Source organism: Leptosomus discolor, chromosome Z (assembly GCF_034619465.1).
Source record: "Leptosomus discolor isolate bLepDis1 chromosome Z, bLepDis1.hap2, whole genome shotgun sequence".
NCBI classification, from domain to species: domain Eukaryota; kingdom Metazoa; phylum Chordata; class Aves; order Leptosomiformes; family Leptosomidae; genus Leptosomus; species Leptosomus discolor.
This window is the reverse complement of record NC_141419.1, coordinates 84,681,103-84,693,132: the sequence shown is the minus strand read 5'-3', so window position 1 is coordinate 84,693,132 and position 12,030 is coordinate 84,681,103. Positions and strand designations below refer to the sequence as shown.

Genomic DNA, 12,030 nt, shown 5'->3' with positions numbered 1-12,030 from the left:
CCCACACTGAATGGCTTAGCTAGAGCTCAGATAAACACACTGCAGTATGAGGGATCACTTCTTGTTGACACAACAGGTACTGAACACTGTCCAGGACAGACCCCCAGGCTTGCTGGCTCAGCACTCTGATGCAGTAAGGCAAATACCATATTTTTATAAATTTCACCACAGAAAACAATGTTAGCACCCCTTGCTTTATTTTTGTGAGATGCTACATAATTGCTTCCTAATAAAAAAATTAATTTTGAAGCAGAAATCACAGGTCAGCAACAGATGGGAAGACTCAGCAGAAGCAAGGACAGAGCCAGCTAAGTCCAGAGCTAACTAGAATTAAGAAACTTGACTTTGTGCCCTGGTGATCCCCAAAGATGGAAAAAGCATTTTATAAGCATGTGTGTATGCTTGTTAAAGGAGTCCAAACATATAACAGAGGGAAGCCAATTAAAAAGGTACTAAATACAGAAGACTTCAACTTCAGTGATTAGTGCTAGGTAATTTGCCTTGTGATAAACAAGCTATTCAAATCAGTAATAGACCTGAGGTTGTTCCACAGCTTGAAAGCATTTCTCTGAACTTTATCTGGTATCACAGCAAGTGCCAATGTTTATAAGTTAAATTTTGCCATGTAGCTCTACTTCTTCAAAGCTAGCACTCCCAGTAAGTGTTTGCAAAAGATAACCACCATCTTCAGACGTTATGCTGACCAGTAGGATCACTAAATCAGCATAGGTGCGGCTCAGTTGCTATATGCATTACAGGTGCAGCTTGTAACTTCTCCTAAGTACCACAAAATGAAATGAATGAGTGAAGAAGAGGCCAGGTTGTATTTTTCCCCCCCTCCCCGAATCTATGGAAAATAAATTACTTTTCGGGGACTATCCCTATCCAAGGAACAAAACCCATCATCCAGCTGTGAAAAATCTCAATTTCATCACTACAGTACTGAGAAGGAGAGGGGAGAAGGAAGAGGAAAAGAGAAGAAAAAAATAATGATAGCTGAAAAAAACATAAAAGAAAACCATCAGTGAAAATTGCCCCTGAAACTTTGCAGAATTGTAACGGCTTTCTCTTGCTTAAATTGATTGGTGTAGCAATGTTATAAAATGACTATTAGGATTCATTGTGCACAACAGAAAGTGTGAAATGTCAGCAGACTATACAGCAAAAGTAATGGGTCCTGAACCCCTGTTAGTCAAAAATGATTTTGTTTCAAATTAGAAATTGATTTTTTTGGACACAAGCCCTTTACAGGCTTCCAACTTTTGTAGCTGTGCCTTGGAAGAGATTAACCTCAGCCACTGTTTGGGTCCAGGCTGATGATACCCTTTTGAAAGTTTCTTCACAGGGACTGCTTTTTAATGTTGGTACGGTCTTAACCAATAACACAAGTTATTTGTTCCTTTGAGAACTGCACCACATTTCTTCTCATTTTGCCATTTTCTTTATTTTTATGCTGACATATACAGCAAACTGGCTGACAAGTTAAAATAAAAAAAAAAAAGCTAGCTCATAATTGAACCAAGGATTATGTTCAAGGCTCAGCAGTGAAACATCCAAGCTGCTTTTGTTCCCAACCCTTTCTCCTCCTAAGACAGACTGCTTCTCTGCTCCTTAAGTGGAGGTACTAAGCTAAGAGTAGGACAGATTCTAGCTGTACAGACATCTCTGTGTGGCAAAATATCAGGTTGTGATGGTGGAGCCATTACTGGGGAGGAAAAGAATGTGAAGAAGATTACATTTCAAGAGTAAGACCCACTGCACTTATTCTCTCTGCTTACTGGGAAAGGAAAAAGAATTGTTGAAGTAGCTTTTTGAGATTAAAGGGGTATTTATTCCCTTCCATCAGGAACACCAGCCAAGATGATCACTTGTTATTTACAAAGTTTTCTATGCTTTTTATTATTTTAAATGTAGCCACCTTCTCTTGGGTTGTTTTAAGCAACTTGCAATCCTCTCTCTCTCTAATTGTGCATTTTACTGATACACACTTTAACACTTATAAACAATTTCTAAACGCCATCAGCACACTCATGGCCCTGCAATATAGTATACTTCCCCTTACCTTTCCTTGACCTGGTGCCTTCCCTCTTGGTTTGCATCAGAAGGGTTTGCCCATCTTCCGTGTTTGCACCAAAACAAATCATTTTCTTCCCCGAACTGTTCCCACCACTGCTGCCTGGTGTTCTGGAGGTTTTGCTCACTGGAGGTGTCCTTGGAAAATAATCTTCACATTTTAACACCGGTACACTGGGAGGAAAGAAAGATCACACTATTACATCTTGCATTCAGTCCTTTTTACTGCCCTCTCCCCTACTTTCACTCTCCAGAAGCATAACAGCCATGCTGCTGGTTGAGCTCTTGTTGAATCCATTTATAATGTGAGCAGGATGCCTAAGGATTGAAGAGCTACCAATCTGCTTTATCAGGAGTCTCTGGTTATCAGCAGCTGGCAGCAGTCTGACAATTACATTTGGAGTTTTGTGGCATTTGGCATATTCCCTAAACCATTAGGTCCTGGATTTCCTGAGTGGGTAGGACAGGACAAATGAGCTGAAGATACAGAAAGTACTTTCGTTCAGCACAGTGGAGTAAGTCTGGAAGTAAGAGTTATTTGAAAAATGCTCACTTTGCTAGGATGAAGGGGAAACAGAACATTACGTGAAGAGAAAACTAGAGTCGTGATTTGCAAAAGAGAAGCAGATCATAGAATCGTTTCGGTTGGAAAGGACCTTTAAAATCATTGAGACCAACTGTAAACCTAACACTGCCAAATCCACCAACAAACCATGTCCCTAAGTGCCACCTCTACCCATCCTTTAAATTCCTCCAGGGATGGTGATACATTGATTCAAGAAGATAAGGGATGAAAGGAGATGAGACAAAAAGAGGTGAGATGAATGAACAGAGCAGGATAGAGAATGAATGACAAGCTGGTGGGAGACTATCTGGTGCAGAAAGTGCAGCAGGTTGAGCAGAGTAAGAAAAGAGAAAGCTAACTAGAACCATCGTGGTTCAAGTTCAACTTCAGCACAAGATTCTAAACACTGCACAGATAGAGCCAGGAGGCAAATTTCATAATGTGGAGCAAGCATGAGTTCCGTCTCTGCAAACCCGGACATTTTGGCAAGACAGAAGGCTATGGAGACCCATATTCCTCTCAGTAAAGACAATCTACTGCTTTCAAATTCTGCTCTACTGCTTTAAATGAGGATCCGCAACACATATAGACCATTAGTCCCATCACTATTATAAAAAGCAATTAAAAACATAAAAAAAGCCTTTGAGTTATCCACATGAAGGAACACAATTCACCCCAAGATTATACCACTTGCGTGCATGCGAGTGGCATACAGCTTTCCCAAGTTAACAAAGATTTAAAGAAATTTTTTCCTGTTTAAGCACTTATTTTACATAGGCAACCCAAAGACTAGCACTGAGTTTGTATTATTTGGGATACAGCTTTATGGAGCTTGATTCACAAGAATCTTTTACCTGGAAGCTTACACTACTGAAGCTACCGTACATCTAAGGAAAAAGCAGATATCTGATGTCCCCATTAGAAAATGATAGCTAAATTAAAAGTTTCAAACCAATGTGCTGCATAAGACATTGTTTAATAGGGCCCACTGCGCCTGTTGGACAATTAGTATTACTCCTGTATTATTAATGCAGAACAGTATATAATGGCTTATGACCTGTAATAATAGGCTGAAGTGTCAGATAAAACTTCTCTGAATAACTTCCGTTTACTTTAGGGCTTCGAACTGTGTGGTCACGAATAATATTGCAAAGTGTTGCTAAAATTTATGGTGGACTAAATCAGTATCTTATTTGAATTATATGAAATTATTAACCTACTAATTCCTGCAACCCAGAGTACAGCAAGAGGTGGGTTTGGACCCTAATAACTGTTTAAAGAGCCTTAAAGGTGCAATACTTGACCAGTTTTCTCTGATAATACAGGACTTGATATTCCATTTGCCTGTACTTGGATGATTAACACCATTTAAAAACACTGAGGTTGTCATTATTTGCACGCTTTCTGAGTTTTTAAAGCACATTTAATTAAAATCTACAGATATGCTGTGAAGACAGTGACCTTTGGCTTGTAGATGAGGTGGCGATTACTTGACTGATTCACTGCAATACCTTTTATATGGTGCAGTTATCTCTAGAATACCGAGCTCTGGTTTAAATAATGCTATGGCAGAGGCAATTCAAACAGAAACAGACACCAAGAAGAAGTTACAGAAGCTAATTTATGAGGAAATAACAAAAGCAAGTCTATTTGCATTTACAGCTCACTAAACAATTAATTAGAGCCTGGTTCTTTAGTATTTAATGAAAGAAAGCTCATGCTAAATTTTTGTTCAAGTGTAAGAATAGAGAGTCCAATCTTAAAATGAAAAACGCTTAATCTGAAAGGTCTGTAAACCAAGAAGGGACAAGGAGAACGCAGAGAGATACAAAAATTCAATAATTAACAATGTACCAAAATTAAACAAAAAAAAAAAAGGGGGTATTAAAAAAAAAAAAAAATCTATTTCAAACATAGTTACTCATTCACCTGTGGAATTATTAGTAACATGAATGACGTGACTATTGCAACCCAGAATATTTAAAACTAACATGCAGTCCAAAGGGTTCAGTTACGTATAGCTAGACAGATTAAGTGACAAAACAGGTCCTTCTCTATTTCAAATCCAGCAATCCATCGTATCACTCAAATGCAGCATGGTTAGTAGGACTTCCTGCAGGGCACCACAATATCCGACGAATTTTCACGCTATTCCCTGAAACTAGACAACAGAGAAGACTGTCTAAATAAAGACCTTATTAACCTACACACTAAGGCAGGAGTTGTAGAGTAGCATTGCCAGAAAACAAGCGAGTCTCAGCGCTGCTGCCTCCTTATGAATACTGAAGTACATCACCAACAAAGGAAAACACACCTTGAACACTTTTGCCATTTTGTCTGAGCCTTATATCGCGATATCCCTGCTGAGCATGAATGGCAAATTTTAAATGTCATTCAGGACCCATTGAATACTGCTAGTATTTGCATTCCTTAAAAAGTAGAAAAACATTAACCTTTTGTTTTATTGAATTAAAATGCCATGGAAATGCTGATGTAGTCTTCAGAGACTGAAATACTTTTACAAAGAAGAATAGCTGTCATTTATTAGACACAAAGAACAATTACTTGATAGGATGCTTTCTGACAAAAAGCAGATTGGTATTCTCATCATAGAAAAGGCATTGTAAAAAAACCCAGCACAGACCTCTGAGACTTGAATAATTTAAAGCTGCATTTGGTGCAATTTGAATTTTTCTTTAGGGAGGCAAAGTTAAATACCTTTAATTTGTTCTAATTATTTCAAATTTGCAAGTTAATTATGGCTGATCATTAAATAACAAAAAGGACTATCGTCTCCATAGAGTTTTACCTCCTACCCTCTGCATTACTTAAGCTAGATTTTAGTATGCATGAATTAACTTTCTAAATAATCACACGGTTTGACTAAATGGCTCAGTAAAATGAGCTCTGATCCTCAGAATAAGCATTAATGGACATTAGAAAGGCTATTGGGACCCATGTTACTTACATTATAAGTATTTTTAATGGGGTCTTATTTACTAATCTTTATGTACTGCTCAAGTTAGGGCACCATATAGATACATTATTCTGCTTTAATAGAGGAAAGTCAGATCTTCAAGATACTAAAACAAATGTCCATTTAGAGCCAACTACATTCATTTTTAAATTAATGCTAGAAAACTCAGATAGAATTTAACATGTTTTAGCTGCTCACCCTGATGAATCAATCCAACATAATGGTAGCCTTGGTCTGCAAATGGAGTTTTACAGATCTATTGAATCGCTAAGCAACTCAAGCAGCTAAGACTCTGGCCACAGAGCAGTGTTTACTATCAGCATGTTTACGCCCATGAGGTTTCACTCTTCCCTGTGAAGCCTGCTCTGTACCCAGTGCTTATCTGACAGGTTCCCAGTCATCAATCCCAATTTTGGATGCTCACCTTTCATTGAACTCTGATCTTCCCATGCATTTTTCAGTGCAGATCAGTGGTATCCAGAGAACATGACTACATTACAACCAGTCAGAAACCCAAAACGTGAAGCAATTCATGCCTCCAGTATATACGTTCAACAGATGGCTGCCTTAATGGTACCCTACTGCACCCTGTTGAGGCACAGGCTTGCGAGTTTAACCATTATCAAACTAACAGACTGCTGTGGTAGGTTAGCTCCAAAAGCAAACATGTTGGAATGTTATTTTCCTGTTCTGCAATTTCTGTTTTAAAAATAAAATAATTAACAGTTCATGTGTGCAATCTGCTGCAATTATATCAGGCCAAGAAAGCATAACACTTAATGATGCAAAACTCGTGATAAGTAGACAACCCAAGCAATACGTTTTTGTAGCTGGAACCTGTATTGCCATTTCAGATGCAGTTTGACAAATGGGCTGAAAATTGTTTCCCCACCACCACTTTGGCCAGGAGAGTTTCCAGCCAGATCAGCTTCCAGAGTCAGCTTGGTATAAAGCAGCAGTATCACAAGTGCTGGGACAAAGAAGGTGATGTCAGACGGGACCTTCTCTTCAGCAGGGGTCTCAATTTAGATTAGTTTAAATCAAGTTATTAAACCACACTTTTGAAAACCACCAGTTCCAAAGCAGAACTGCTTGAGAAGTTGGTTGTCTGCACAGCAAATTAAAAAATATTCACGGGGTGAAAAGGACTGTAGACTTTGCATGAGTGTTTCGAAGCAGCAACAACAGTGGTCCCCTGAACAACCACAACTTTTTCAGTCCTCTCAAATGGACTGTGTTACTCTTTGTAAGCCCCTACTGCCAGAACTATCAAGTGCCTCAGATTTTTCACATGTTTTTTTCCAACAATGTGTCAGGTAGGGCAGTGTGATTACCCTAATCCACAAGGCAAAGATAAGAAGCTGATGCAATAAAGAAGCTGGGCCCCTGAACTAACTGAGAAAAGGAGACACCTGAACTTAGTGCATACACACTGCGTCTGCTTAGAGCTAATCATGAGGAAAACCCTGACAACTTACAGCCCTCCTTAGCACACCTCCATCTGCAACCTGGAGTCATCTTCTGATAGGACACAGCCTGCCCCTTCTTTCCAGCAGAGCTGGGGAGAAACACATCAAGATGTCCAAGCCAGCAGGGCAGCACACGGAAAAGAGGAGGGAGATTGGTCCACTTGCTACTGCTTTGTGTAGGGTATGCAAATCTACAGGGCAGCTGAGTAGAGCTGGAATGGAGGTAAGAGTATTGCAGGTGAGGAGGAGAACACAATGTAAACTTCAGGGCAATCTCTCATCCCCGAATGCCATTACCCTTCCGTTCCTTGCCACAAAATCAGTCTGCTCATGTCAGCAGATCAACAACCTTAAAAACACAGTGTTAAAAATCTAAAGCCTATCATAATGAAACATAGAGTGCTTGAAAAAAACAATCTAAGCTTAACATTTTTCCCTTCCTTTAAAAAGCAGGAAAAATACTCTATTCTAATTCGGACCTTGAAGGCCATATTCAAGCCTAGAGTGAGATTTCATGGCCCAATTATGAAACCTGGCATTTTGAGGCTTATGTTAGATGCATCATCATGTTAATGACACTGCTGGGATCCAGTGCATGTTAATAAGAAACAGCTGCTTTCCTTTCTAGAGAGACTGTTTTGAGATCATAGAACAGTTTGGGTTGGAAGAGACCTCTAAAGGTCATCCAGTCCAACTGCCCTGCAGTGAGCAGGGACATCTTCAGCTACAACAGGTTGCTCAGAGCCCCGTCCAGCCTGACCTTGAATATTTCCAGGGATGGGGCTTCTACCACCTCTCTGGGCAACCTGTGCTAGCGTTTCATCACCCTCATGGTAAAAAATTTCTTCCTTCTATCTCATCTGAATCTACCCTCCTTTCATTTAAAGCCATTATTCCTTGTTCTATCACAGCAGGCCCTGCTAAAAAGATTGCCCCCACCTTTCCTGTAGGCCTCCTTTAAGCACTGAAAGGCCACAATAAGGTCTCCCCGGAGCCTTCTCTTGTCCAGGCTGAGCAATGACAACTCCCTCAGCCTTTTCTTCATAGGAGAGGTGCTCCATCCCTCTGATAGCTTTTGTGGCCCTCCTCTGGACCTGCTCCAACAGGTCCATGATCTTCGGGACTGAGTCCATCTCCTTTCTCACGTATTTTTCTAGGCAAAAGGCTGGAGGGCTGGGACAGGTAGGGGAACACCTCAGCAGCCAATGAGAGTTCTGGAACTGAAATATAAATATCATCAAATCTGCTGGTAACGAAAGATTTTTTCATCACAGAAAATGGACAGTGACTGCCTACAATCTACATGTTACTATGCACCCAATATATTGCTGGGGAGTGATGCAGAGCCTTCACCTCTTCCAAGTCCTCTTCAGGCACAGCACCCTTGAATCCAGTAATGCCTGTGGCTGCATCAGGTTTCTCTGTGTTGGGTTTTTTTTTTTTTTCCTTTCTGTTGAACGTTCTTGTACCTAACTGCATTTGGTTTACTTCTCTCTCATCTTGGAGGAGTTATATCAGCCATGATGCTAAGATTTTTTCCATATATGAAGCTGTACCAGTATACAGTAATCCACAGCACAGCTTCTCTAGACCACTCTTTCAGAGACCAGTTCCTTCCCCATTCCCTTAGTGACCGGTGCTCAGATATTTAATTCCACCAGCAAGAATTGAGGCCACACATACTCTTAATTAGCAATGACCTATTAGATCATACCAGCCATAGGTGAAACCCTGGCCTCATTGAATCAATCAGACTAGTGCCTTTAACTTCAATGAAGTCAGGACTTCACTTAATATACACAGTTAGAGGTCCATATGTAGCAAGTACTAAACTAAATTCCACCTAAAATTGGATTCATGCCTTCCCTTTGGAGCCCTGTCCTCATTCTGCTTTAAATTCATTGTATTTCAACTCCCTACCAGCACCTTTCCCACATATCCTAGTTTTCCTATTAAACAGCAAAATGAGCTCTGATTACTTTTCTCCGATCTCTTCTGAATCCAAAGAAAATTCCAACGTAAAGGTTTTCAGACAGCCATAAAGAAATGGCCACAGAAAACAGACTGGCAAAGCTTTAGCAGGACAAAATGCTGTGATTGTGTGTTTGGCCTTTCTTATAGAGCAGAGCAGAGCAGCTGTCGTTCCAGCAAGCAATGCTGTCAGCCTTCACAAAAGAAAGTCATGTAAATGTCAAGTCATAGGTATAAAAACAATCCTTCAAAACAGTGTCTGTATATCTGAAATGCCTGCCTAGCTGTCACCAGTGAAAGTACCATAAGGAATGATGCAAAAGCCTGTTTAGGACAAACAAAAGTTTTTGAACTATATCCAAACTTCTCCAGTAGATCAAGCCGTGTCACTCTCTCCTTCAGAAGGAGAATCACATGCTCTTCAGCAAAGTGAATGCCTGTCTTAGTGCCTCATCCAGCATCACTACTGTTTGGCTAAGAGCCAGCCCCATTCACAAGGTGCCCAACGAAATGCCATATGCAAGCTATCTCCTGAACAAACATTCCCCAAATTAGATTGCAATTTGGTCGTGATAAAGGCATAGAACAACAATGCATTATCCCTTCTCAACTTAGGACAAAAGACCTTCTCACACAGGACAAAAGACTTTACCACAGATGGGGCTGCACTGCAAAATACACTGTGGTTGAGCTGCTGCTGCAGACATCAGTCTGAGTGTGCAGGTAACCACCTGCTTGGAGCAAGAGTCCTTATGTTTTCCTTCATTAAGACTATCTGTACATAAGCACTCTCTCCTCCATAGAAGTTTCCACACAGGCTGATAGGTGTTGATAACAGGAGCTTTCAGTAAATAAGCAGCAATTGCAAAAGCATTTTTCTGAACCTCGATCACATCATGGAGCAATCACTTGCTAAGGAAAAGCTACATATAGCAGAGGAGGGATACAAGAAAGAAAGTAGGTACTCAGAGGGTGTCTGGTATGCCCTACTAACGGACATTTTGAAGAGATGCCCAATTAGAGCAACAGATATCTAAGATTGCACTCTCGTGTGCAGGTATTACAAAGAATTGTGTACGCACAGAAAATAAGTTTGAGGATCCTGTAGTGCCTATATGCAGACAGAAGAATTATAAAAGACAGAACATCTACAGCTGCTTCTGTTCATCGACAAAGTTGCACTTAGTAGATTGTTAACTTCCAACACTCAGGATACTGGCATGACAAATTAGCAACCCTGGTTTCTAAGTGAGGAAATGAAGGAACATAAAGTTACAAACTTCTCACACTGACAGCAATGAAAATTAATAACCACCAACCTGGGAAAATACACATAGCCCTAAGGATCCTGAGGTGACCTCCTGGGTGACTGACAGCTCCCCTAATATCACGGAATATACTGCAGGGAAAGCCTTTCATAAATGCTTCAAATTCCGTAATAAACACAACTAGAAGTTTTATCTTTCCTGTTCTTCTGAGGGTGCTGTCCTTGAATCTGATTTCTCTAACGATTAGGAACCACTGCCACTGAAACCAACATGGGAGCTCCCTTATAGGAGCCATCTTTCCCCATGAAAATTTCGTCCTCTTATTCTAATCATCATCTGTATTGCATGATGATTGAATCAAGCATTTTAAGCACAGATTACTTTAGGGTTATGTATGTCTGTTAGTGCCAAACTCTTACAAATCTTGAGACTACTGAACCTGGAGACTGTAATGTTTTTCTTGTTCCAAAAAGCCATCAAAGACTCAGTGTGTTGGCACAGGCTCTAACACAATGCCAAGTCTCCTTGCACCACACTTGCTCCCCAGCCAGATACAAACCTGACATGGTTTTTCATTCTTGCTTTATAGCAATCAAAACCAATGACATGTTAGAATATAGCCAGGTTTGAAACTATAAATGTACATGGCATCCTAAATGCTCTCATACTAGGATCTTTTAAAATGGTGTCGTACACTATTCCACTTCTGTTGGAAACTCCTTTCCTGACGCGTCTTTACGCTTCACCGGCCTTTTTTCCATTATTAAATCACATCTGTGGGACATGTTCACTCTGATTAAGGAGTATATTAATGATTTACTACCACACTAGTACTCATCTGTGTTATATTGCTTAGTAAAATGAAAACACTGAGATTGTTTATTGATCTGCTTTTAAAAAAATCTTAAGAGCCCCAAAATAAGTAAATAGAGAAGTAAGACAGCAGATTTTGCTCAGATTAGTGGATCACCATGCCCAACAGATGTAGATTTGACAAGGTGGCTCTTGGTAAAGATTTAAAATATCACTTCTGGACACTTCAATTGCATTGAATCCACTGAAGTTACATATTTCATACAGCATGTTTGATGGCTAGCAATTGAAAAATCAGGTATTTATTGCAAGTGCAATACAGACTTAAGACACCTAACTGATGGCATACAACTCCAAAAAACCATGGCCTGGGCCTCACAGAAAACAACACACTAATGATTTCCTTTCAGTGCATGGATTTTATGTGAATGTGACAGCATCACTGAACATTGACTCAACCAGGAAGTTTACAGAACAGATTTAACACATTTTTACTTGCATATTCAGGAAATAAAAAGACACAATAGAATTGAAACCACTAAGAAACGATAGCCTCACTGACAGGCACATATCAGTGAGATATATATTGGCATGCTCTGAGGGACAGTATCAAGGAAAGGAACAAAGAGAAGAGATCCTGGCACGAGGCTGCGTGCAGGGAAGCTGTGGGCTCTGCCCAGGCTCTGGGATGCTGGTTCCCTGCCCCTAGAAACAGAACATGACAAATAAACCATGTACTTTCATTAGTCCAGATACAAGCAATTCTTGCCAACAGCAACCACTATTGACCTTCGGTCTTGGAAGTCTACCTGTGCACAAGTTTGTTATAACCTGTTTGGAAATGTCTGTCCAGAGCTGTTGCCACCACAGTGCCACTCTGACACTATGATAGGG

At 40.2% G+C, this 12,030-nt stretch overlaps 1 protein-coding gene across 1 annotated transcript in view; it reads right to left on the bottom strand.

Moving 5' to 3' along the window:
• KIAA1328 (KIAA1328 ortholog) overlaps window positions 1-12,030 on the bottom strand; it is a 175,254-nt gene that overhangs the window by 33,504 nt on the left and 129,720 nt on the right. Inside the window, exon 9 of the mRNA XM_086479814.1 lies at window positions 2,063-2,247. Coding sequence (XP_086335940.1) covers window positions 2,063-2,247 — 185 coding nt within the window. The remainder of the gene's footprint in view (window positions 1-2,062; window positions 2,248-12,030) is intronic.